This window comes from Cnephaeus nilssonii, assembly GCF_951640355.1.
Source record: "Cnephaeus nilssonii genome assembly, chromosome: 6".
Classification (NCBI taxonomy): domain Eukaryota; kingdom Metazoa; phylum Chordata; class Mammalia; order Chiroptera; family Vespertilionidae; genus Cnephaeus; species Cnephaeus nilssonii.
Window position 1 is genome coordinate 92414434 of NC_137077.1, and position 27178 is coordinate 92441611.

Consider the following 27178-nt stretch of genomic DNA (forward strand, 5'->3'; position numbering starts at 1 on the left):
CAAGTATATGGGCCTCTGAAATACAGGTCTATAATGCATTCTAAAGCTAAATGCGTGGGTATTTGGATTTGTGTCATTCTATTTTTTCTATTAGGTTGAAAATTAAGTATGAAGACACCAGAATGGTAAAGAGGCCAGATTTCTCTTCTAACCAACAAAATCTAAACTGCTGTTCACAGTAGAATGAAGATGACTGACAAGCTTAATGCCTCTCACAGGGACATTTATTTGCATTTTAAACTGTGGCCAAAGCCCTTGGCCAAAGGGCATGATGCTGGAGTGGTGAGGTTTCACATATGAAGCAGGGGACATAGGGGAGCATTTTGATGCAGTGAATTGCAGCACTCCTGAAACCATCTCACTCACTCATTTATTCATTCATTATTCAATACATATTTATTAAGTGCATACTATTTGCCAGACTTTGTTCAATGCACTTGGGACACACTGGTGAACAAAATGGACAAAGATCCCTGACCTCATTGGTTTACATTTTAGTGGGGAATACAGACAATAAAGAATATAATTAATGAATAATTAGGTTATATTGTATGTTAGATAGGAATTAAATGTCATGCAAAAAATAGAGAAAGGGTGAGATTGGAAGTGCTGGGGGCAGGATGGGCATGTTGCAGTACTAAACAGGGTGGTCAGAGCGAGGCCTATGGAGAAAATGAAATTTGAGTAAAGTCTTGAAGAAAGTAAGGGAGTTCACCAGGCGAATATCTGAGGAAAGAGTGTTCTGGGCAATGGGGAAAGCTAGAGGAAAGGGCTCAAGACGAGAGAGAGAGAGAGAGAGAGAGAGAGAGAGAGAGAGAGAGAGAGAGATATTGAGAGATTCCTGGGGTCTTTGGGGAACAGCAAGGAGGCCGGTGTGGCTGAAACAAGTGGGAGAGCAATAGGAGAGGAAAAGACAACAGGAGTTGTGCACGGCTGTTTATGTGGGGCCTTGCAGGCTGCTCTCAGGACCTTGGCGTTCCCTAAGTGAAATGGGGAACCATTGGAGGGCTTTGAGCAGAGGAGTGCTGTGATGTGACATTTTAAATGGATTATTCAGTTGTATTGAGAACAAACCACAGGAGGGGTAGGGATGGGGGTGGGGGAGACCAGGGAGAGCAGCTTCTGCATAAACCCAAATGAAGGACAATATTGGCTCAGACCTGGGGGCAGCAGGGGAGACACCATGGAGAAGAGGATTTATCTGAAGATAGAACCAAGAGGATTTCCTGAAGAATTACTTGTGGGAGGATGAAAGGAGTCAAGAATGATTCCAGGCTTTTGGCCCCATCAAATTCGATGGGGAAGGCTGTGTGAGGTGCGGGTTTTGCAAAGAAAAAGGGATTTGGTGTTTGGATATGTTAGGTCTGAGCTGTGCTTTGGACACCCAAGTGGAGACTGAGGTTGGCTGTGTAGCCTGGCGTTCAGGAAGAGAGGTCTGGCTGGAGACACAAACTCAGTATAGACAGCTGCTTTAATTCATGGAGATGGAGAGGATCATCCAGGGAATGAGTGTGGATGGGAGGTGGGGAGGTCAGAGGGCAGGAAGATGGCGGTGTTCCCCAGAGGGAGTTGTATGCTGCCATGGCTGGGCTTAGGAAACCCTCTCTGGAGGAGCCCCGGCCTGCAGGGGGTGCCATGGAACTTGCTGTGGCAGAAATGAGAGGTGGAGAGAAATGTTCACTTCTTTGGTAAGAGAGGGCTCAGTAGATTCCTGCCAGAGTGGCAAAAATAATTAAGAGAAGCAGGTAAGGATACCTTAGAACACATGCTTCATTGCCTCCAAGGAATTAGAGAACCTGGGTCCGTTAATCTGTTGACACCTCTGGGCACCACTGCCTTGTCTAGGTGGCTCCGCCCTCCCGCCCTTTCTCTCTCTCCCCTCCCCTCATGCATCCTCCTCATTATGTCACTTCTACAACCGCTCTGATTATAATTGATCAGACAGAATCACGGAATCACGGCTCATTTTGCAGTTTTGTTCAGTGGCCCGATATGCAGAGACTGGTAGTTGGGCAGATTGTAGTCCCCCCTGTTGGAATTCCGCTCACAGAGGCCTTCCCCTCGTGGATGGCCGCTCAGGGATGCGCTGGTGCTGCCCGGGATAACTGGGGCGGGTAGCAGGAGGTGGCGGGGCGCACGACGGGTGTCAGTGCGGCGCCCGCGCCCCGCGTCCGCCCACGCCCCGCCCCCGGGGGGCGCGGTGCGCAGCCCCCACCGCCGCCCTCTCCACCAGGCCCGCACCTAGCCTGCGCCCTTTGACGTCATGTGGGCAGCAGGGCTGGTCGGCGGCGCGGCCGAGGGCCGAGCTTGTGCTCACCAGGGGCTCGGTCCGCGCTGTGCGCCCTGCGTCGTGCGCCCGGTCTCCGCGCGCCGCCGCCGTCGCCGCCGCCGCGCCACATCTGGAAGCGTTCAGCGCGTCTGCCTCCAGCGCGCCGGGCGGGCGGGCGGGGAGGGCGCGGGCGCGGGCGCGGCGGCGGGCTGGGCTGGAGGCGGTGAGCGCGGCGCTCTCGCGCGCCCGTGTCTCCCTCTCTCAGCCTCTGCAGAAACAGCTCCTGCCAGAACGGTGCTCGGCGCGGAGCGGCCCGGAGCGGCGGAGCCTCTTCCTGCCTCCGCGCCTCCGGAGTTGCGGGAGCTTCTTGACAGAGCGGAGCCGAGCCGGGGCCTCGAGCCTGGCCTGAGCGGCGAGACTCTCCTGCCCCTCGGGCCCTCCTGGTCTGGGGTCCATCGCTGCCCTCGCCCCTCCTCTCTGCCTCTTCTCGCGCCGCCTCCCTCGGTGGATTTTTTCAAACGGTGTGGCCGCCAGAGGTGCGGGGCTAAATTCTTGGAAGGGGCCCGGATGTACTGAGGATGCATTACAATTTCACTCAAGGAGGCAGTAGTGGAAAGGAGCAGTTTTTGGTGTTTGATGCAATAATGGGAATCAGGTAATCATCAGAAGGGAAGAAGAAACACCGCAGCTCCACAGCTTCCTTGAATTTTGCACGAAAGCCGCCAGCCTCGGAGGAGGGATTAATCCAGACCCGCTGAGGGTGTTTTGACATTTCTGCCTCTTTGTGGCTTCTTCGCTTTTGAAAACAATTTTTGGTGGATGGTCAATGAAAACACGAGGATGTACATCCCAGAGGAAAACCACCAAGGTAAGGCTGGCCCCACAGCCTGGCCAAGGCCCTGGCGCGGGCTCCGGACCTCCCCGCCCGGCTCCGGCTCGCGGGGGGACGGTCCCTGCGGAGTTGCCCAGGGCGCCTCCGCCTCGCCAGAGCGGCGGGACCCGGGCCCGAACCCCGCGAGACCAAGCGGAAAATTCCCGCCCCTCCCCCTCTCGTGCCGGCTTCTTCGGCGCATGTGTTTCCTATGAAATTCCAGGCGAGGGGGGAAAAGTTCCCCAAGTGTCTGCTTCAGCCTCGCTTTTTCACGTTTGCCTGGAAAGCCCAACTGCCCGGGCCGCCGCGCGTAGGGAAGGGGGCGCCGCCGTCCTTCAACCCCGCCGGCTGGGGTCCCTCGCTTCGCTCGGGGCGCGGCAGGGAGCGCGCGCGCGCACCCCGCACCAGGCCGGCCCCGCGCCCGGGCCGCCGCCCGGAGTCCTACGGGCTTCCAGGGGCCCCCGCTCTGGGCAGCGCGCTCGGAGAGAGGCTCAGGGAGCCGCGGGTGCAGATGCGAGTCTGCGCCTCACCCCCACCGCTCACCTACACCCACCCGCCTCTCCACTGTCATTGACCCCGAGGGTGCCCACGCCCCGTGTGTGCTTGTTCGCACCCACATATAGGCTAGCACCTGAGGACGTAAGCGGTAAGGGTCGGAGGTGTGTGGGCTTTGCTTTTTCATGTCTTAAGGAAATAAAAGGTGTGCCGAGCCCACAGGCTCCACAGTTGCCCAGTGTTCTCCAAGCATCTCCATCATGGGCATCAAGTGTCACCAGCTCCCCCTGCGAGGGGAGAAAGGCTTTCAAGTAACTCCCCACTTCCTGGAAACTTTCTCCCCCGCTCTCCTTATTAACAAGTTATTATTTTTTGGCATCACTCAGCAATTAAGGTCATGATGGAGTGTAGAGGGGTGGTCTGGCTGGAGTATGGCAGCCTCCGGCTCTATCTCTGTCGTTTCCCAAGGCTTTCTCTCTCTTTGGGTGTTGCCGCGTCCTTTTTCCCATCCAGTTTCCCAAGCTTCCCTGTTTACACTCTTCCTTTCCATCTCTTCCTCCGTAATACCTGTCGCTGTTGGTCCTGTTACTGATTGGGGTACTTCAGGTGATCCTCTGAGGACCAGCCTGGGGGAGGGGCTGTCTCCATGTTTCTTTTTGCCAGCCTCCTTCCTTCCTTTTGCCCCCATTTCCACCATTTGGGGAACGACCGGCCAACCTTATAAGGCCCACGAAATCATTTGGTCTGGCCCTGCCAAGGCATTAGGGGTGAGTTAATTAAATGTTTGGCCAAATAGAGCAGGCTAATTTTTAAGTTGATAATTTTGTATGGCCCCTGAATGATGTTATAAATACCCAGATGGCCCTTGGCAGAAAAAGGGTTCCCCACCCCTGCTTTAGAGCCAGAGGCTGCCAGGCACCCCACCTGCCTGGTCTCCATCCATTGTCCATCCTGAAACTGATGTGGGGGCTCATTGTCCCTCTGCTATCGAGTTTGGGTGGCAGTGTGGGGATTTGGGCCTCTTTTGGTAGGAAGAATTTTGTCAAGAGTCATGGGTCTTCGGGTCAGCTGGGGCTTTGGAGTTACAAAGGCAGCCCTGTCCCTTGATTTCTTTACCCCATGTCCCAACCCCCACCTGTTCCTCTGTCCCTTTCCTAGCTCTTGGAATAGCGGATGGATTAGGTGGGAGGGAATGAGAGACACAAAGGAAAGGGTGATTTTTGTGATGAGCCGGGGTGGCATGCTCCCTTCCAAGTTCTCGGCTCAGTGTAAGCAGCCTTGAAGAGGAGAGCTCAGTAGTATTGTTCTTACTCTACTAGCAATGGCAGTGCACTGTGGTAATGATGATTATTCCCGTAATGAGAACCTTAAATAGTTCACAAGGTCTCCTCTTAGTGCAGGATAAACCCCTTCTTAGCCCTCTTCCTTTCTTTTGCCCCTTTGGCCCCCAGCAGCCCCCTACTCACACACACATGCAGGGAGCAGACATTCAAAGTAGGAGCTGACCCTGGAGAGGTTTGTGCGCAGATGGAGGGGAAGGGAGAGAGCAGGCAGGGCCGGGCGCTCTCCCTTTCCAGCAACATGCCTACGAACACTATGGCAACCTGGATTCCAGTTCTCTCCCTAGAAGCTGCAGTGATTATATAATTCACAGGAGTGATTTTGCCTCCATTCCTGGATGCGGTTTTCAGGTGAAAGAGCCCCAGGATCCCTGTCTCCCTCCATTTCCCACCCCCCCTCTCTGCCTCTTTGGCATTGCCCAGGTGTTTTGGGGGGAGAAAGGAGAAGGGTGACAAAGGTGGGGAGAAGCAGACTTGGAAGAGCATGGATATTTACAAGGAAGGGGTTGTTAATAACCAAAGGGGCAATGGAACGTAATTGGGGGTTAGAATTTCAGGAGAGAGAGGAGAAGCCCAATGATTACCTCAGAGCAGTGATGATGAGGAACCAACGAAGAGAGAACTGAAAAAGTTGCCCGTGGTGGGGCTTTTCTTCCTGACAGGCTCTAAGGCCCGGACCACATCAGCCCCTTTTCTCCCAGCTCTCTCTCTCTAGTGTGTGTGTGTGTGTGTGTGTGTGTGTGTGTGTGTGTGTGTGTGGAGAGTCCAGGCATGGAGGTGGTGGTCAGTGCATGGGAACAGCCTGGAAGTTCCCTGAAGGACTGGCTCTGACCCTGGGTTTCAGGCTGGAAATGGCTCATGGAGGCCTCACCTCTCGTGCCCTCTCTGCTCTGGTCCCACCCTAGCCTTCCACCTTTCTGAGTTGATTTTCCATTTTGGTCTACAGTTAGCAAATGGGTGTCTTAATAGTCAGACATTTAACAAATAAAACATCGATGTGTCCCTTATCTGCTGGAGGCAGGGAAGAGGGGAGAAACATGTTCTGGGAGTGGAAGACGCAGTGTGCTTTCTTTTTAACTACTTAGCAACACACCAGAATTGTAATTATAATAAAGGAATAATAATGATCATAGTTAACTCTCTTTACAAATAAATGGTCAAAGGACAATGTTGCTTGCACCTCAGCTTGTGCAGGTTAAAGAAAGCATGACATTAGCTTCTCTTTCTCTGGATACTGCATGAAGGAAACTGGAGAAAAAGGGCTATTGAAGTTCAAAATATTGTTCCTAGTATTGCTCAGATACTTTGCAGCATATCGGGAAACTACATATTAGATTATATTATAAGAATCAATTATTCATCATTTCAATAGAGCACATGCTAACAGTGTTAAGGGCATACTTGTACACACACACGTGCACACACACACACAATAGGGAAAAGCTATTGTAAATAGAATACACAATGCACTTTTGGGGACCCAGTGTGTTGCAGAGGAATATTGGTAATGCGGTCTCCTAAGACTGGACATTTCTATCTCATATTAAGTGGAGAATTGTTCTCTACAGGTAGATGCTCCTCTGCAGGTATAGTATTCTGCAAATGCAATGGTGACCCAGTAGCCCCTGGAGCCATCTCTGAGCCTTGGTGATGACTTAGGACTCTTCCTTCAGTTTCCTCTTTGAGGTAACTGCCCGAGGTGGGTTCTTCTGTGTATAAGGCCTAGACGGAAGGAGTCCAAGGAGCATACTGAATGCGGCTTTTGAGGCCCTGCCCACCTTTTCATCCCCACTTCCTAGTACAGGCCCTGGCTCATTCTAGGCCCTTAATACATGTCAGAATGAATGCTTGCCTGCAAGAACCAATGAGTGCACACCCAGCAAGACTTAAAGGGGCTGTAGTTTCTGCCTCCCCCAGTAGGTGGCGCTCCAGTGCTTAGGAGTCAGTACAGGGGCACTCCTGTTGGGTTTGGTGGGGAAGATGTCAGGAGGGTTTGAAGAGAATTTCCTGTCCGCAGTGACTCTTTCATCATGCCCACACCTCCCTCGGTGCAGAGAACTCCAAAGACCAGTGTGTGTTCCCATGCCACCACACACATATCATCAGTATGACTGAGTCCCTTGGTGACTTTGCTACCCTCTGGCAGTGAAAACCCACTTTGGATTTCTCCCACTCTATTGCACACTCTTACCTCAGACTTCTGTTTACCTTTCGCGCAGACAGCATCCTACAGAGCCTTGAGGGCGCCTTTTGGGTGATTAGCTGAATTTGTTATGGCTGTGTATTAATTTTCTCCCTAATTTACCATGGGCGGTTTAACCAGAGGGGCTGGTGGAGCATGAGGCGACCTAAAAATTGGGATCTGGAAATCCTAACCTATAGGGTTACAAAGCTTGTCAGCTCAAAGATAAGAAAACATTTCCCTAACTTCATTAAGGAAAAAAACCAAAAACAACTGGGTATACTTCACAGCTGATTTCTGTTTATGAGTCTGGCTGGTCTCCTGCTGGGGTAATGGCAGAACAGCTCCGGAGATCTAGCTTAGGAAATAACTGAGATTTGTTCTCATTTTTAGTGATGTTTTCCAACTCCTGGTGTTTTCTTTTCTATCTCTTTCTTCACTTGGCTTTCTTAGTTGTTGTGGCAAGTTCTATGAGGTCTGAGAAACCCCTTGCCACCGTGTTAAGAGAGGGCGAGGGAGGGCTGACAGCACTTTCTTCCTTTTACAGTAATTCTTCCTGCCTGGTGTTACAGCTGTTTGTGATTTGGTAGTTACAGGTCAGCCAGTGTCCTCTCAACCATTCCTTCCGGGACTCTGGAATCAGTGCTCAGCATTCAAAATCAGGGGACAATTTTATTTTCTAATGCGGACTAAAGAAAGCTGATAGATTGGGAAACACCTGGAGACCTACTGGCGAGACTAATTAGCAAAATAATCACACTGATTTAGTCTGTTTTTAGAGTCCATCCTCACTGTTGCCTAAGTGAATGATGGGCACAGTGGAGGAGAGCAGAAGACTGACAAAAAAAGGCACGGGAATGGTTCTGCAAAACATCAGGTGCTAAATATTTGGCGACATGAGTGTTAAACATTCCGATAATGAAACAACACTCCAAGCCATGACTGTCATTATTAAAATAATTTAGTAAACACCTGTTTACATGTACCTCAAGGTTAGATACTCTATAAAAAAATGTGACAGGATCCCTTTGCAAAAATGGAATGCTTTTCACTGCTGTTTGAAGGGTAGGCGCAGAAACTTTAATGGAACCTATCACAGAAAAAGCAAAATGGAGGGCCCGAAGTAATTAATGTGATTGTTTGAACCTAAAACCTAGGAACTGTGGAAAAGGTCTTCTGCATCTTAATTTCTGGATGGAGTGCTTATTTGTTCAAGACCAGGCCTCCCTGGTCCAACGTCACACGTCACAGACTTCCCTGCTGTTTCCTGCCAGGCTTTAGGAGCACTTGGAGGCAGCTGCTTGTGGCGAGAATGGAACTGGAGTGGAGTCTCAGGTTCCCTGGAGCCCGGGGACCCTGAGAGCCTTGCTGCAGCTCCAGCCTAGTGCATTGTGTGGGTGGAGCCCAGGAGGGCTGCCCGCAGGAGCAGAGCTGTGAAATGGCTGGGACTTCAGGGAGCAGGGCTGGCGGGAGATGTCTGGAAGAGGCAACACAGGAAGAGGCCCAGCTGACAGGGGGTGTCTGTGGGGTAATTTGGGGAGCACAGTTACTACTTATGGAACGGAGTTAAATTTAAATGGAATTTGAAGGACATAAGGAGAGCACTTTGGGCTTGGAGCTCAGGAGTCAAATAGAGCTTGAAAATAGGCTCTTACTTCCCCAGAGATCAAGGGAAGTAAAGGAATAGTTAATCTGGCTTTGAACAGAGGGTGAGGAATGGGGACTGTTAAGTGGCAAGACCAAGACCTCTCAGTCCCCCTCCCCTTCTAAAAATCCCTCCAAATCATGCTCTCTAGAACATACTCACTTTAAAATGGCCTTCTTATGCTCTCCCATGTATGTGTGTGTGTGTGTGTGTGTGTGTGTGTGTGAGAGAGAGAGAGAGAGAGAGAGAGAGAGAGAGAGAGAGAGAGAGATGGGGTGGTCTAGACTCACGTGCTTTGAAGGTTTGTCAGACAGACATAGAATAAATGCAATGTCTCTTTGGGAATTTACTTTCTAGGACCAGAACTGTATAGGGACAAACTCTGTTTCCAGTTGAGAAAACAGAGGCTCCTAGAGAGTCAGTCACTCAGGCAGGGATGTGACAGAAAAATTCTTCATTCTCTTTTCCCACCTGCTTTCTCTTGACCAGCCTTGGTGTATGTTAAACCCAGGAGGAGAGCACTGCTAGTGTTTCTGGATAGTAAGCCTCGTAACCTTCCCGTGTCCTCCCTGCCCTCCCCCACAAACCTACTTTTGTACTGGCTAAAATAATTTCTGAGATGTTAGATTTGGAAACAGCATGGGGGGTAGGTGGGGATATCTATCACTGGAAGGGTTTAAACATAATTTTTTAGACTGTAAAGTTCATACATATCCATAAGGAACTCCAGCAAAATTCAGGTCACTATTTTGTCTGCAAGTGGATATGCCTCCAAGCCTTTTTTATTTGCTCCCTTCCTTTCTGCCCCAATCTAGGCTTGTTTCAGCCCCTTAGGGAGAGTGGAGTGATGAGAGCAGACTGTGTTATAGGACTTCCCTTGGCGAGCTGTTGGGCGTTCTTTGTGGACTGGCCAGCTTTGCTGTTGGCCAAGGCACGGAGACATAGATTAACTACAGGATGAAAACCGTGGGGACATTTAGGTCGCAGCTGGCCTGAGGACAGGCTGCCATGAATTTTTCTGAGTTGGAAGAACAAAGGCTTCTCCTTGCTTCCTTTTCAGGGTTGGTCTCTTAGGACGATTCTTATTTCTTCCCAGGGGACATTGAAATAAGGAGTCATGGCCTAAATTCAGCACATGGAAGGGAGTTCATCGAGGACCTGCCGCTGACATTCCCATCATCCTTGAAGTGTTCATGGGCTCACTTGTTGATACGTTCACACATTGTCTCCCAGAAACTGAGGGGCCTTTGAGGCGGTTTTGGTCTCTAGCTTTACGACAGAGGCACGAGCCAGACTTTGCTTACAGATGTGGCCTTTGAGATCCCTGGAGGATGCCACCATTTCAAAACATAGTATTGCGATAATTTCATGAAATATTCAAGCTGCCAATTTGCCAACAGGGGTTTCTGTTTCTTTTCATACACTCAGCTACACATGGTGCTGCCCACTTGAGCCAGCTAAAAGGGAAATAAAGTAATCTTGTCTCCTGTCCTTTAGAGAACCAAGCCAAAAATCCAGACAGTAAATGCATGTTCTTCCCCGTATTGCCTGTGGGCAGAAATGTTGTCTTGATTACTCAATTAAGCTCTATTTACTTTGTAACCATTGTGTCATGTTCAGTCATACACACACACACACACACATATTTCCTTCCAAAATAATCCATGTTGGGCTACAACCTTTCAAAGATAGTAGTTAGCAAAAGAAAAATAGAAAGATGAAATAAATAAGGCCATGACTGGACTCACAGTCTCTGTCTTGATCTCTTTCTCTCAGAGTTTTGAAGGAATCAGGTCTCATATTTTTAATGCATAAAATGGAGATAATAGTCTTTATCCAGTCAAATTCTTGGGGCATCTGCGAGGCTCTGAATGGGAAAATAAGTGAATCACTGTGCAAATATCAGTTATTCTTATCAAAGAGCAGAGCACTAGAGTTTGAAAAAGCAGCACCATGAAACAACTTTCAAAGCATTTCAAACAGCTTTTTACATGTTGTTGGATGGCTGACACTCAAAATTTCAAGGATGGAAATGTAAAACAAAGAGAAACAGAATCTGAGGTGCTCTGGCTAATACTGGAGTAATCAAGGGAGAAGTGAAAAATCAGTGAAGAGTCCTGGCATATACTAGGTTTTCTTGATGACTGTCAGCCTTCCTGAGGCCAGTAGGATCCCAGGACTGTGGGACCATTTGGAATGCACGGTTTCCTTATGCCCAGCCGCTGTCCACTCCACACTGCCCTCTTCTCACAGCTGAGGCAAAGGCTCCCTGCCTTCAGCCTCGAATATCTGGAAATAGGGCCACTGTGAGCAGGAAGGACACCACCTGGGCAAATAAACTCCCCGCTTTCCAACATGAATTCCTCAAATCTAAACACAACCCCTCAGTACAGAAGGACAGACTGCCTGGAAAATAAAACTTTGCTTTAAATGTAAACCTTGGCTTTGTAAAATAAACTATTTGTTTTAAATATATATATATATTTAGCAAACTAGAGGCCCGGTGCACGAAATCCATGCATGGTAGGGAGGGGGTGTTTGTCCCTCAGCCTGGCCTGTGCCCTCTTGCATCCTCGGGGGATGTCCATGGGGAGCGGCCTAAGCTGGCAGTCGGACATCCTTAGTGCTGGTGCCGAGGCAGGAGAGTCTCCCGTCACCACCGCTGCACTCGCCAGCCGTGAGCCCGGCTTCTGGGTGAGCAGCGTTCCCCCTGTGGGAGCACACTGACCACCAGGGGGCAGCTCATGCGTTGAGTGTCTGACCCCTGGTAGTCAGTGCTCATCATAGCAACCGGTTGTTCCACCGTTCAGTCTATTTGCATATTAGTCTTTTATTATATAGGAAGTTTTAGAGGTTTATAGATAAAGGGAGGGAACAGTTCCATATAGCATCTTATCAGAATAGGAAAGGACTATAATTTCACATCTTAAGTGACAGATTAGCTTTTAGTTTCCTGAAGCAAAAAATAATCTCGTCATCAAAGAGTGGCCTGGAAAAGTGTGCCTTGCTCCCCACACCAACCCCCTCCCTCTCCCAGCCCCTGCTTCTATGATCCACGGAGTCACCATGTTTACATTTTTATTAAAAAAATAAACTGTATTGAAGAATAACATCTATATTTTTATATTTATGGGGTAGGAGTGATAACTACCACTTACGGAATGCCTGGTGTCTCCAGCAATGTTTTTGGTGCTTCATGCACTTAGTATCATGTCATCCTTAAAAATATTTTTCAGGTGGGGAAACTGAGAACCAAAGACCTTGAGTAATATGGCCAAGGTCACCCTGACAGTATTGGAACTGGAATTTAATCCAGGTCTTTTAGACTTTCAAAGCCTATGTTCTTCCTGTTCTCATGAGGTGAAGAGGAAGGAGGAGGAACTCACTCTCTGCCCATCTTGGAAGAAACTACCTTGAGTTAGCCTCATGGAACCTTGCTTGGGTTCGCTCTGTGGAAACTCTGGTGCCAGAGCCCCCTGGTCATGTGTGGTGGGCAAACAACTGAAGGCTTGTTCTGTTCTGGCTGCTGTGTGGTCACTTTAGGTGTCTTTCCTTACAGTCCCTTTCCCTAGCTACTCATTCATGCTCATCATTTCTGCTGGGTCCTCTTTGGTTCTGATCCCTTGGTAGACTTTACCAGAAGACCTAGACCAGTGGGCCTGGGCTTTGAGATGACCACTTCGTGGGGTGCACCATCCATTCTTGCAGTGTCTTCTCAGGAATTTCCTCTGGGGAAATAGACACTTTCCAGCCCAAACAAGATTCCAATGAGTTCAGAAGACCATCCTGGCAAGCTGAGCTCCCTGGGCTGCATGCCTTATTTATTTAGTTATTTAGTTATTGATTTTTAAATAACATCTCTGGAGATATAACTCATATACCATAAAATTCACCCTTTAAAGTGTATAGTTCAGTGGTTTTTAGTATTGTTACAGAGCTATGCAATCATCACCACTGTCTAATTCCTGCGCGTTTTCATCACCCCCTAAAGCAACCCTCTGTTCACTGGCAGTCACTCTCCATCCCCTCTCCCGCCAGCCTCTGACAACCATGAATTTACTTCCTGTTTCTATGGATTTTCATGTGTTACTGACAGTGATAATAATTCTACAATTGCAGTTCACCTGAATATTCTAACTGTTGATAGCACATTTCATGCATCTCAGGTTTAGGTATGTTGTGACAATCTACATGATAAATGATGGAGTTAAAAGGAAGCATATGAGATTACTTAGGGACCTTGGTGGCATTTGTAGGTGAGATTAAACACTTTCTTTCAGTTACATGAAATGTGGTTTTAAGATTTATTTCTTTGAACTATTTCAGGAAAGCTAAGTCTCTAAGTCATATCTATTGATGACGATGACGTGAATTATGACCCTTTAAATATTATTTTATTGTGATAAATATTTATAACAAAATTTGCCATTTTAAGCATTCTTAATTATAAACAGTTCGGTGGCATTAAATATATTCATAATGTTGGACCACTATCGCTACTATCTATTTACAAAACTCTTTCATTACTCCAAACAGAAACTCTGTAAGCACTAAGCAGTAACTTCCCATTCTTCCCTCTCTCCAGCCTCTGGTTACCTCTAATCTACTTTCTGTTACTGAGTTTTTCTATCCTAGATATTTCATAGAAGTAGAATCACACAGTATTTGTCCTGTTGTGTCTGGCTTATTTCACTGAGAATAATGTCTTCAAGGGCCATTCATGTTATGGCATGTATCAGCACTCCATTCCTTTTCATGGCTGACTAATATTCTACCATAAGTATAGACCACATTTTGCTTATTCATTCATCAGTTGGGCTGTTTCACCTTTTGGCTGTTGTGAATAATGCTGCTGTACACATTAGCATACAAGTATCTGTTTGGGTCCTTGGTTTCAATTCTTTTGGGTATATATCTAGTAATGGAATTTCTGGGTCTGAATTAGGCCTTTTTAGTTATAAGAGCCCATATCCTTGTGTGGCTCCCCAAGTTTGAATCCTATGTACATGAGACCATAGTATTAGGAAATTTTACTATGTCAGTAATGAGGGTCTCTTATTTTCTTTGGGCTCTCAGTGTCTCTATCGGATGTTTGACTTTAATTAGGTGTTTAACAATTTAACAGCTGCCTTTTGTTCAGGAGTGACTGATGCTGCCTCCGTTCCAAAAATAATGAAGTTCTCTAGATCCAGTTCAGTGTTCACCTCTGTGCCAACTGGGCTTTGTAACGTGGCCGGAAATGGGTGTTTGACAGGACAAAGCTATTTAGTCTGTCTTGTTTCTGTCTCTCCATCTGCCTGTCTGACTAGTCCAGGAGCACCCATGCCTGTGGACAGAGATGTCCAGTCCGGCATTCGTCAAGACCCTGGCAGAGGCTTGCTCCCTGCCACGTAGTTGGGTTCAGTTCCCCTCAGTGGCTGCTGTGTGTCTGTGCTGGTGGAGGACTGCATGGCCTGGTTGGTGAGGGGTCCCTGTCTCCCAGGTTTGGAGCTGCTTTGAGGGGGAGCCCAGGGCCCTTGTCTGCTCCTCAGACTTTAAAGGGAGGGAAAACATGTAGAAAGAAAAGCAGCCAATGGAGAGAATCAGGAAAAGAGGGAGGAGAGGACGAGAGAAGCGTGGCTGAGCAGGCGGAATCGTAACCCTTGGTGGGGTTTGTGTTGGCCCCGTTTGTGACTCACAAAGCCCCTTTCCAATCTTGGGGTGGCTATTTTTTTTGTAGTAATTGTTTTGCCTAAAAGTAATAACATCACCTTATATTTTGACTGTTCCAGATACCTTTTAAAGCGTTTTCATGTCTACTATTTCATCCATTCTTAAAAAAAATCTGTTAAAATAGTGGGACAAGTTTTATTATTCTCATTTGTTCAGATGAAGAAACCCAGACTTAAAGAATTCGAACAACTTGCCTGGTTAGGGAAGGGGGAAAAAAACCCAAAAACTAGTCAGATTTTTTTTTTTTTTTTAGTGAATATTGTATGTTGAAATTTATTGTATGTTTATTCTTGATTGTCTCACATATGCTATTCCATTTATTCCTTAAAGGCACTGCGTTAAAGATGAACAGCCTTTGGGTGACAGAATAGGCTAGAACCCCCATCTCTTGACTCTGGTTCAACTTCTTTTTGTAGCCTGACTCTATCATCTGTTAGGGCGCCGTGTCCTGACTTACGTACAGATTTCAAAGCCTCATAAATACTGAACCTGTATGAGCCTGTGCATCTTTTCACCCATACCCAGCTCCCTGATGGGTGAATTCACCTGGGGCGTGTGTGTGTGTGTGTGTGTGTGTGTGTGTGTGTGTGTGTGTGTTCTTTCTTAGATTAATACAGTTCAGTATGCTAAGAAAGAAATGCAGGTAAGGCACTTTGAAGGCCAATACACTTAATTTAATCCAGCTATTGGTAAATTCCGCCTTTGTCGGCTCTGCCTTCACACCTCCTCCCTGGTCCTGCTCACAGGGGTGTGTTGGCCACTGTCTGGAGCTGAAACGTTGCCTAGTGTTTCTCTAAGGTCAAAGCCTCTGTCGCCATGTCTGGCTGCCCAAGACATTCTGGGGTCTGACTCCACATCCTATGGGATTGCAGTGACTCAGGTTTCATATTTGGACTACAGTGGATAGGATCTTGTGGCTCTGTTTTTCAGTTATTTGAAAGGCAAAAATTTTGACCTCTGCCTAGCTGACTGAAAGACCAGGGGATAAGAAGTCTTTTCCCAGGATAAATTGACTGTGAAATGTCTCTGAAAATGGGGTATCTCATGCCAGTTGTGGTGAAATAATTCTAAATTGTTTGTTCCCCTCCCAGAATTGGGGTGGTTAGTCATCCACAGAAAGTTATTGAGCATCTGCTCTAAGTAAGGCAGTTTGCTCACAGGATCTCTGGATTCCAGGAGACCTGGATTCAAGGTTGCAACATCTCAATTGTCCCTTCCTTTAGGAAGTGTATAATCTAATAGGAGGTAAGATATACACTCACATACACAGACACCTAGATTCCCACACTGTAATAAAAGTTAGAACATGCTGATGTTACAGGAGGTAAAGAAGAGAGGCTCACAGGTTTAAGGGAGGGTGGTGTAGTCACATGGAATAAATGGAGAAAGCATATATGAAGGTGGTAACATAGCTGAACCTTGAAAGGATGGACAGAAATAAGGCAGCGAGGAAGGGTGGATATTCCCAACATGAAGAAGTATAGTCAATAATGTGTTGATAGGCATATGCATTGGATTTTAAAGGAGTAGTGAGTTTCATTGGAGCACAGGTTATAAGTGCGGGAGAAATGGGAGAGAAGGTTGGAATGGCAGGAAAGGGATAACGTAGAGAGGCTTCGTATTGGGCTGAGGAGTTTGCATCTCATTTGGCAGGCAGTGGAGGGCCATTTAAAGTGAGTGAGGGACTGGTGTGATCAGAGACTGGTCAGGCAGCAGGGCAGAGGATGAGGTGGGGGTGCTAAGACCAAAGGTAGAGGGACGGTTCTAAGGCTTTTGCCATAGTCCAGGCAAGAGAGGGAAGAAGGGATTTTTCTCAACAAAAGCAAGAGAGTCCTTTGCTGTTATCTAGATGGGAAGGGGAGAGGGTGGATTTGGAGGACAAATAGAAGATACCAAGTATACATGCAGAATTAGAGTGTTTTTTTTTTAAAGGTGATATTTGAAGCTGTGGAAATGGATGAAAGGAAATGGTGAAGAAGCTGAAGACAGAGCCCTTAAGTGTCAGGAAGGGGATAAGATAGAGGAGATAGAGCAGGAGTGGTCAGGAAAGTGGGAGGAGAGCCTTGCTGCTGCGGGGCCAGAGGGCAGGGCGAGGCCACTGCTATCAGTGTTGAATAGAGTAGTGGATAGGGAAGGTGGGAAGTGAGAAAACCCCACTACATTGGATGATTTGGGTATAATCAGTAGACTCTGAAAGTGGGTCAGAATGATGTGCAGGCAGACTGCACAGTGCTCAGGTGTGGTAGGCATGAAAAGGGGCAGGGCTCATGTGGACCATTCTTTCGAGAGTTTTGACTGTGAATGAAAAAAGAGGGAATGGATTTGTTGGCACAGGAAAGATTGGAAAAGGCAAATTGGAGGAGGATATTGATAGGCAGATCTAGAAGAAGGCAGTAGGTAGTGAGGTCACGGACAGCCAGGGAGGTGGAATTCTATCTTCAGAAACAGACATGAGGTAGCAGAGGATGAGAAAATATAGAATGGTATTTGGCAGGTAAAGCTTTAAAAAGAGATATTTGTGGCCTCAGACAGGGAGAGCTGGATCCTGAGAGAGAGGAGGGCAGCTTGGAGTGGAGTTTGAGTTTGAAAAGACAGGAAGAAGTAACAGTCAGTAGAAAAATGCAAGAGTCACCCCAAAGAAATCACTAATGGTTCCTAAGTCTGAGAGGGAACCCAGCTGAGGTCAGAAGGCATGAGTTAGGGGCCAGCAATGGTCAGCATTCATAGAGAATGGCTCCCCAGAATTGAGTTTGGCAAAGTGACATAGGTACAAACTAGGTCAAGGGGGCAAAGAGCGCTAGTTCTATAAGGAGACAAGTGAAGCTAGAGTTGATATGGAGACTTGGGGTGGCTGGTGGGAATGAAGGTCCCAGGACTCAGAATTTTAGTAGGAGTTGGAAGTCTGACTGCTCTAGCCTGCCCCTGTTTACAGATTATTCATCAGAATAGTGGTTGGCCCCTTGAGATCTGAATGGATGTACAAAGGGGTGGGTGGACTTTTTGGGGGGAGCGTGAGAACAGGAAGAAGATGGTAAGCCTGGGTGGTGAGATGTTGGAAGCGTTAGGAGAGTTGATGTAGGGTGGTAGGAAAGTAGTACCAGTTGCCTGCCCAGGAACAGTGTGTTGTGGCAGTCTCTGGGGATCATCATAGCCAACCCTGTGGCCACCATTTCACCCTGTCTAGCCTCATCTGGAAAACCTACCTGCAGCGTCTGGCCTTATTCTGGTGAAACTCAAGGGCAGCACTGACTCCAGCTCTATCTCTTGCGGGACCTGGGCAGAAAGCTGTGGGGTTTTTCTCTTTTTCTTATTGCAGTGAGACTTGTTCAGAATGCACTGTTTCCCTCCAAGTGTATCAGTTGTGGAATGAGCTTGGTCCACATGGACAGGTTTTCTCAGTGCCACCTGTTCTCACTCTCCAGACAACTGGTCTTAGGCATTTCTTCAGCATTTGACTTTGATAGAATGAAAAAGGAGAAAAGAAAATCCCAAAGAAGAAAATGACTGGAAGAAAAATGTTGTTGGGTTTGGTGAAGCAATGGAATGGGCCTGGTATCCCTGAGAAATGGACATGACTCTTCTTCAGGACATCCACAGGTATCACAGTGTGTGGTCACATCAGGCAACTTGGCCCATGGACAGGCACAGGTCAGTGCCTCCTACATGGTTACATTTAGGTCATGGTCTGTTTGACAGAGAGAGGATAAAATGGCAGTAAATGCCATCTAGCTTGTGTTTTTCAGGCTCAGAAGGAAATGAACGTAAATTCAAAACCCAAGGCTCTTAGGGAAAGATTCCTCTAACACTGTGGGCCAGTGCATGTGTGTGTGAGAGAGGGAAGCAGCAGAGAGGAGGGGGAGCAGTGCGACTTACTTGAAACCCTGAAAGATAGCTTGTGTCACAGGAGCAGGCATATCTGGGCACAAGGAGACCTGTGCCTAGAATGACTTCTACCTTTTGCTTTGGCATTTTGTTGGACTTTTAACGTCAGCATGTCTGGGGATCTGCTGCTCTCAGTCCCCCAATTAAGAATCTGTTTATTCTTCCAACCCCATTTATAAATGACTATTACTTGAACATTGCAAAGGGATTGATTGAAATACAGCAGGAGAAGACTTTGTGTGTCTGGTCCTTTATGTATTGTCAGCTACATGGGTAAATTGTAGTAGCGGTTCAAATGCTTAAAGGGTATTTCTGAGCTAAGTTTTCTCTGAGACAGATGCCTTGGGAGTGGGGCAGGAAGCGTGTAAAACAACCCTGCGGCATGACTTCACCAACAGTCCCAGAGAGAAAGGGCTTTGGGTTTCAGAGGCACGGGGTTGGCCTGTGTGTGGGACGATTGAGAGGGGCTCTTGAATTGGGGTGCTTTATCTTATAGGTAGTACATGTGACTAAGGAGACACACCTGCTCCCAAGGAAATCTTCGTGAGGAAGCTTTATTGCATCTTTCATTCTTTTCCTTCCTTCTGCTTTTTAAAGGTTTACTTGGTATTCTAGTTGGTATGATACTTGAATAATTGGCTGCATTATTTATTTGTTTACATGTGGGCTTTTCTTCTTTACATTACATGGCAATGTACACGAGTGTGATACAGACAGTACACAAAATCAGATCCTTTAAAACAGTTATGCATATGACATGCAATATTAAATTTATACATTGGATCCCAGGATGTGATTAATTGGAGGAAAAAAGTTGGACTAGGCATGTTTGGTAAAGGAACCACAAGTTATATGACCCAGTGGACACACACTAGTTTGAAGGACAATGTAGTGTATGCAGCATTGGCAGTGGCGCCGTTGAGGAGGTGGAACTATTTCACACAAGATAAGGATGGTCCAGCATCAGGACACAGATGCAGGGTTTTATGAACCATTACTATTTCTACCTTTCGGAAACTGATGTTTTTAGTCACAGATCAGATAAAAGGGACAATATGCACAATCTCCAATTAAAATCCTGCTGTAGCCTCGACAGTGAGGTTGTAGGTCATTAGAAGACTTGAAAACTGTAGCTCTTTCTGGATCCCCCAAAGTTATCTGCTCTCTTCTTCAAACGGGCTCTTCCTCAGGTGTCAGTGTCGACTTCACAACCTCAGAGGTTCCACTCTGTCCCCAGAGGAAGGAGCACTAAGGAGGACGTCTTTGTTTATTCCATGGAGACCCTTAATCATGGTGGAAATTGGATGCACCCGCCTGAGATTCTTCATCATACTTCCTGCCAAATCTGCCACAGAGGGGCCAGTGGCCCAGGGTGTGTAGCCTTTCAGTTTGATCACCTCATAGGCACTTTCAACCACCTGTTTGTGAACTTCTTTCCGCTGTTCCTTTCTGCATTGCTGCCTAAATCAGGGTGCAGATCCTTTGGGGAGACACCAGCAACATTCACTCCACTCCACACAGGGACACTAGAATCTCCATGCTCCCCAAGGACACACCCATGACAGCTTAATGGGTGAACTCCCAGCCTCTCCCCCATTAGGTAATGGAACCAGGCTGAATCCAGATTGCAACCACTTCCAATAAAAATGGTTTTTGAGAAAGCCACTTATCTTCCAAGCCACATAGGTCAAGATACCCACTGGATTGGAAACAACAAGCAAATTGCAGTTGGGGTATATTTCACAACATTAGGAATGATGAAGTTAAAGATATTCATCCTGTCCTGGCTACACAGGTAAAGGACAGCTAGACCCTTCACAAGTTTCTTCCCTTAGCTGATTTGAATCTATATCCTTTTCCTATAATAAATCATGATAATAACACACTCTCCTCCCCCCATAATAAAGATGTTCACGTTATGCTGGACCAAATTAAGACGGCATTCTCCCTCATGTTGATGTGCCCCAGCTGTGGTAATAACCAGCTTGGAGTTTGCAGTCTCACTGCAGTCTCTGCCAGAGATCGTTTTTGGAGTTCTAAGGAAAAGATGCTGGAGACCCATCATCTCTCCCTTCAGTTTGTCTTCCATGACATCAACAAGAGCAAGTTTATCCGCCACGTCCTTCATTAAGATACTGATGGCTCAGGCATCCAACAGCACCAGCCCAACGACTATAATCTTATTCTGGGGGCTTCGTTCTTCTATAAGAAGACTCACAGTCAGCTGCTCCTTGAGAGTTGCCGCACTGGACTTAGAAACAAAAGAAATTGGAGTGCATGGCAGGTGGGCATTGGTGGCACATAGTGTTGGATTCCGACCTGGTGGTAACTGCTCTGGTGCCCTCTTTCTGTCCCCTGCCCCTCCTATACAGTAGCACAGTGGTCGGCAAACTCATTAGTCAACAGAGCCAAATATCAACAGTACAACGATTGAAATTTCTTTTGGGAGCTGAAAACCGACTTCTGCGCATGGGCCACGAAGTTTCATTCGCACTGTATGTGCGCGCCCGCACGTGGTATTTTGTGGAAGAGCCACACTCAAAGGGCCAAAGAGCCGCATGTGGCTCGTGAGCCGCAGTTTGCCGATCACTGCTGTAGCACATATTTGGTATTTCTTTAGCAATTGTCTTTTGTGGTAAATGTCCTCAGTCTTTGTTTGAAATTGTTTCTCCCCTCCTCCCCCCTTCAGTGATGGCATAGTCAGATACATTATTCTGTTAGAAAAATTCTTCCTTCAGTAATTTGAAGATATTCCATTATCTTCTGAACTCTACTGTTGCTGATGAGAAACCTTCTGTAAGTCCAAATCAATATTCTGATTTTTAAAAAGATATTCTTTTTGATGTTTGCATTATGCCATTTTACAGTCTTGTTAATATATAGATTTTAAAAAAATCTTGCTTGAGACTTGGTGGGATACTTCAATCTAAGGATTCATATTGTTCACCAGTTCTGGAAAATTCTTAGTCATTTAAAAATATTGCCTCTCCATCAGTCTTTCTATTTTATTCTTCTCAAACTCTGTTATTAAACTATGTACTGGTCTTTCTCATTTTACCCTTTTTCTTAAATGCCTTTTCTTAGCCTGTATTTCATTATCTTTCTTTGCTACATTCTGGGTAATATCTTCAGCTCTATTGTCCTATTCAGCATTTTTTCTTCATTTGTATCTAATCTGCTATTTGAACTTCAAATGCTTTTATTTTCAATGACTATTTTATTTCTCAAAGTTATATTTTGTTCTTTTTAAAATTTGTTTTTTAATAGTGTATTTTTTTCCCTTTATGGTTTCTATTCCATATTTTAGATTGTTAATCATTTTAAATATATATGTGTATATATTTATAATACTTATAGTCTACTTTAGATAGTTTTATCTGTTTCAGCCCTTGAGGAATTGTTATTCTGTTTCTTGTTTCTGGTGAGTTTCACTAATGGTGGATCACTTCCTTCTGTGACATAAAATTTTTGCGTGTGAGCCCATCTTCTTTATGAAATTGTTGTCCAACTAGGTTCTAAGCATCCTGAATTTTAGAGGTGTTGCATTTGCCCCCAGTGGGCAATTTTAGTGGCTTCACTGGTCTATAAACAATTTTTAATATTAGCTTCTTGACTTGGAGTGTCCATAGTTATAGCCGTGCTTTAATATTTCATGAGAAAGAATTTTCACACCCAGAATCTCAGACAGAGACAAGTGGAACGTGTATATAGTTGGGCTGACTCATACAAACAGGGAACATTTTTATTTTTCTACTATTGCAGCCTTCAGACCTGCTCTGTTGGATTTTCCTTTTCTTTTTCTTGTTCACATAATCTCAGGCTTATATTAGCTTTCCACTCACATTCAGTTATTAGAAAAGTCTCATTTCAATAATTAAGACTCATTTTACAAATATTAGAGGTCCATAGGCTACTTCAAGTCTTACCCATGGCTTTCAGATTTATCTGGGGGTAGCGGGTCATGACTTACTTTTTTCTTTCTTCTAGTTCTTCCACTCCTTCCCTACTTCTGGTCTTCTAGGATTAGGAAAGAGGAGAGAAGCTTAATGGAAACAGGGCTAAAGTCTTTCTCCTTGGTGCTGCTTTGCCTGACATTGGCTGGCCGTCATTCTCTACTATGGTAGCCATCCCAACACTGGCTCTTTCTTGGGGCATCTTTGTGGGCTCTTTTAAGGCCCCCTTGGGGTCCTTTATATCTCATAGTTCCATGATGTGGTCTCTGCAAGACTTCTTGTGAATTGCATAGCCTCTTTCTGCTGGGGCAGCCCTCTTGGGTGGAATACTTTCATAGTAGCTTGAATCCAGAGACCTCGCATATCATCAGCTCAGCCCAGTAGAGGCTGCTGTATTTAGTTAAAAGTTGGAGTTGCAGGCTGTCTTCCATTGTTGCCCTTTTTCCTTGTCCTGTCAGCACAGCTGATCCAAATCTGGAGAATTTTCCAGGCAGGAAGCAGGCACCAACCTCGGTTTGTGTGCGTCCTCCGGATTCTAAATAGCATGGTCAGTGCTTTCCCAAGAATAGTGCTCTGCTCTGGTACTCCAGGGTGGGCATTGGGCAGGGGTTAGGGGGGCAATGAGAGGCTGGTTTCTCTTTATCCTACCACAGTGTCCAGAGATGCCCCCCTTGGTGCCCGCTTCACTTGATTTGGGAGGGGGTTGGGGGAAGCACACGCCTCAGCCCACCCCTTACTACCCCCAGGATGCCTGTGTTTCTAGTCCTCTTCTTATGTAGGCTGGGTGGGGTGCTGGAGGGAGGGATCAAGGACCAGTTTGGCTGCCTGCTATTCCTGGCATCCAGTGCCTCTGTTGTTTGAGGGATACTTCTCACTTATTGCTCTCAGGGTTGGGGCTTCAGCTGGAATTCTGAGATAAGAAAAGTCCCAATCAGCATGTTGTGATCCACATTTTCTTAGCTCTTCTTTGGGCATGTGGGTAGGGGTTTTAGACCCCTTTTTTACTGAGGATCAATAGTTCCAGGTTCTCAGGTTTATGCCAGGGTCTCAGTCAACCCTTTGGTTTTGTGGGGTCCTCTAGCTCTGTCTCCTGTTTTGTTTAGGGGTTAGAACCCCACCCCTGACCCGTGGGCCTCTCAACCTCACATCCTCCAGAGCCATCCCCACTGTTAGTTCCCCAACTTATTACTCAGCTTTAAGTTCTCTCTTCCTTCCTGGGGCTCAGCTCATATTGTTCAGCATTTGTTTGCATCATAAAAAGAACGAATTCCCTATTTTTTGGTGGCCTAAGCCCGGCCTGCCATGTTGCCAGAGTTGGACATTTGCATCTGTGCTGTATAGACTACTAGTAATACTCCTATTTCCATCACAAGGATGTTGTCAGAACACATAAGGTCCTGGGTGTAAACATGCTGTGAAAGTATTGATACATTTACAAGGATGGGATTATTATAAATATACCTCTGTCTGGTTTGTTAAACCATTTTCCTTTGAACTGGTCATTTAGTAAAACTATATTTATAAGGGGAAATGCTCACAAACTGACATGACATGATGACGTCCAATAGTTTACCTCCTTTAACTATCACCTCTGATTTATGACACCTAATGGTTTCCAGTCTGTCTTTCAGGGCTTACTCATTTAGAGTATTTTAAACTTTCAGGATATTAGTCCATTATTCTTTTTGATATCATTGGACTTAGAAGTATATATTAGATATTCATTAAAACTATATTTGGTACATTAGGTATCTGTTAGGTAAATTATGTGTATTAGGTTACACCAGGTACATCAGGGTGACTCATTCTCCTTCCTTCACTTAGGGAATCAAAGACAGGACAGACTATCAATCATCAATCAATCAGTCAATGTTAAGTGAGTGCTTACTGTGAGTTTGGCACTGTAATCGCTCCTTGGCAGAGGGCATGAACAAACAACCAATTCTTGACAACTATGTATCAGGTAGTAGGTACCAGACAGACACACTCCTAGATGCATTGATGAGTGAAATGGCCCGGCATCTGCTCTCCTGGAGCTTACATTGGAGCCACTGGCTGAGCTCCATTTGAATTTCTCAGTGGTGGTAACCTGGTACATTGTTATAACCACACTTGAGAAATGAATGAATCCTCCGGGGTCTGGAAGTCTTGTTTATTTTTTTATGGATCTGATACCCTGATCCCATCAAGGACTAAATTTTTATAAAAAAAAAACAACAACCCTAGGCTAGGAGTTGAACAGCTTTTGGAATAAGGGAGACAAACTGTGTGTGACAGATGATGTTGTGGGTTTGAGTTGCTATCTCTGTGCCACTGAAGTTTATCTCTGATTGCCATCTCCCCTTTCTGTACCCTTCCCATTGCAGTGGAGCTTTCTCACATCATCCTAAGGGTCCAAGGCTTTTTGCTTTTACCTTTCCTTCCCTCTGGGAAGGCACACCCACAGATTAAAGGCTCAGACCCCTGACAGAGCTATGCAGCACAGCACAGTCCCTGCTCATCCTGGCAGTCATGGACATAACTTGGGTGGGCGCTATGTCCCTGGAGGCCAACCAACTTCATTGAGTGGGTGGGAGGACAATGGTTTCTCCAGGAGGAGTAGGGTCACCTGGACCCTGCTCAAAGGGAGGCTAGAATCAACTATTTACATTTTTATATAAATTAATTTTATTTCTTCTCTGAAGTATTTGCATTTTCAGGCTTTTGTCTAATTGTGAAATGAAAGACTTGGTCTTTTCCCCAGGAATTCCAGTCATCAACAAGTAAGTTTAGGAGGAATTAGTAAGACTAAAAACATTCTATGGATGATTTTCCTAAGCTTGTGGTTTCAAATTAAATCAGGCAAAGATACATCTGTTAACTGATGGTCATTGGCACCAATTCAGTGCCAACAGGAATCCCCAATTTGGTGTGTGGCGAAGAAGGAAACTTTATTAGTAGCACAATTATGATACAGCACTACCATGAGAACAGCACAGCTATGAACAGCTCAGTTGTGTTACAGCTCAATTATGAAGCAGCATGGCTGTGAAAAAGCACTGTTGTGAGATAGCCCTGCTCTAGCCCAGCCAGGGAAGTGCAATCTTCAATCTTTAGTAGAAAAGGAAAGTGTGCTCCCTAAGCCAGAGGTGAGCTGACTTATATAGACAGAAGCCCCCACGCTTGGACCTTGATTGGTTGGTAATTACGAAATGAGGAGTCCAAATCCTTGCAGTTTGATTGGTCCAAAAGGTACTGTCCTGATGGTCAGAATGGAGCCTCTCTGGTTGATGAAGATGCTGATGGGAAATATAGCTAGGCAGCTCTGATTTGACAGGGAACACCTCAGTGCTATTGGTTGGAATATAATTTCAGGAACTCCTTTGTTAGGCTCGCTCAGATGGCAGGAACACAGAGCAGTGGCAGGCAGTTAGTTCTGTGTGGGAGGCAGGTAGTTCAGTGCTGGCTTCTCCCTGAAGTGTGGTTTGTGTTAGAGCCCCATGTTTAGAAATGGTTGCTGGACTCTGTTTTTAAATTTGAGCCCAGTTAACCACCCGGAATCCTTCTTGATAGATACCTTTTTCCTCAGGGTCCACACATCTAAGATGACCAATAAGTTTCAGGTCCTGTGCTGATTCAGGACTGATTGTGGAGTGTTTCGTGTTGGAAGGATTCTGAACTATTGCTTAAGCTCAGGGGAAAGAGTGCAGTGGTTGGTTAGTGATGTCTTCCATTGACTAGGATGGAGGTAAGGAATGTAAAGCACACCTACTACTTTGACCATTTATTTTTATTTTTTTATTGATTTCAGAGAGGAAGGGAGAGGGAGAGAGAGATAGAGACATCAATGATGAGAGAGAATCATTGATTGGCTGCCTCCTGCATGCCCCACACTGGGGTCGAGTCCACAACTCAGGCATGTGCCCTGACTGGGAATCAAACCACGACCTCCTGGTTCATAGGTTGACGCTCAACCACTGAGCCATGCTGGCCGGATGGCCATTTCTTGTAGAGATGGACAGATGCTTAGGTTGTCCTTTATTCAACCAGCTGATTCAATCAGTATGTAAATAAACAGCTAATTTAGTGGGGAAAAAGTCATATGTGTATTTGGTATAATGTAGAAACATAAAAGAAAAAACGTAACTCTCTTATAAATTCTGTTTTTCACTTTTTATTCAGCTAGGTTGGTACATCATAGACATATTTTTAAAGTTGAGTTAAATCCAAGAGCTTCTAAATTTCTGGTCTAACTTTCCTGAAGGAGTCACTAGATAGTATTTTATAGTTTCATCACACTGTCTTTCTAAATATTTAAAAATACATTTCACTCTTATTATTTCATGTTATTCTCACTTGATCCCTGTGAGAGATTTGTTTTTAGTGCATGGATGGGGAAACTGATGCTCAAGATGATTTGACTTGCCAAAGGTTGTCATGAGCAGGTGAAGGATTGGCCCTGATCCCTGGCCTTCCTCCTTTTTACCATGAACTTTCTGTGATTCCTCTGGGGTCTCCAGGAAATTTTATTATTGTTGATATCCTCTCTCAGGGGCAGGAGACTATTTTGGCAAGTGACTCAAAATAGCATCTTTGCTCTGCTTAAGAGGTTGCCTTTTCAGCAGCAGGTTGATAAATTAGACCCCACCACTTGGATAAAATACTTTGGGGTTTATAGGATGGAAAATTTTGTTTGGAAATGAAAATAGCCCATAGTCATTCGTACCCTGAAGTTGTCAGATGATACTGTCTGAGTCACCCCTCACCATCTCCTGGCACTCGCTGGGGGGTGGGGCTCCCTGAGGTTCACCTAGAGTGGTCTTGGCCATATTTGGCTTTCTAGAGCTTGT

General features: G+C 46.0%; 1 protein-coding gene and 1 pseudogene across 4 annotated transcripts in view; one reads left to right on the forward strand and one right to left on the reverse strand.

Moving 5' to 3' along the window:
- Nucleotides 1-2527: 2527 nt before the first annotated feature.
- Nucleotides 2528-27178, forward strand: part of CACNA1C (calcium voltage-gated channel subunit alpha1 C) — a 590813-nt gene continuing 566162 nt past the window's right edge. For all 3 annotated transcript variants that reach the window (XM_079775042.1, XM_079775041.1, XM_079775040.1), the window contains exon 1: nt 2528-3137. In XM_079775042.1, the coding sequence (XP_079631168.1) occupies nt 3089-3137 (49 nt within the window). In that variant the 5' untranslated portion in view covers nt 2528-3088. The remainder of the gene's footprint in view (nt 3138-27178) is intronic.
- Nucleotides 19467-27157, reverse strand: LOC307101997 (L-lactate dehydrogenase A chain-like; annotated as a pseudogene). Its single transcript has 3 exons — nt 27095-27157; nt 20401-20647; nt 19467-20095 (listed from the first exon to the last, which is right to left on the reverse strand). The product of its transcript is annotated as an L-lactate dehydrogenase A chain-like (transcript).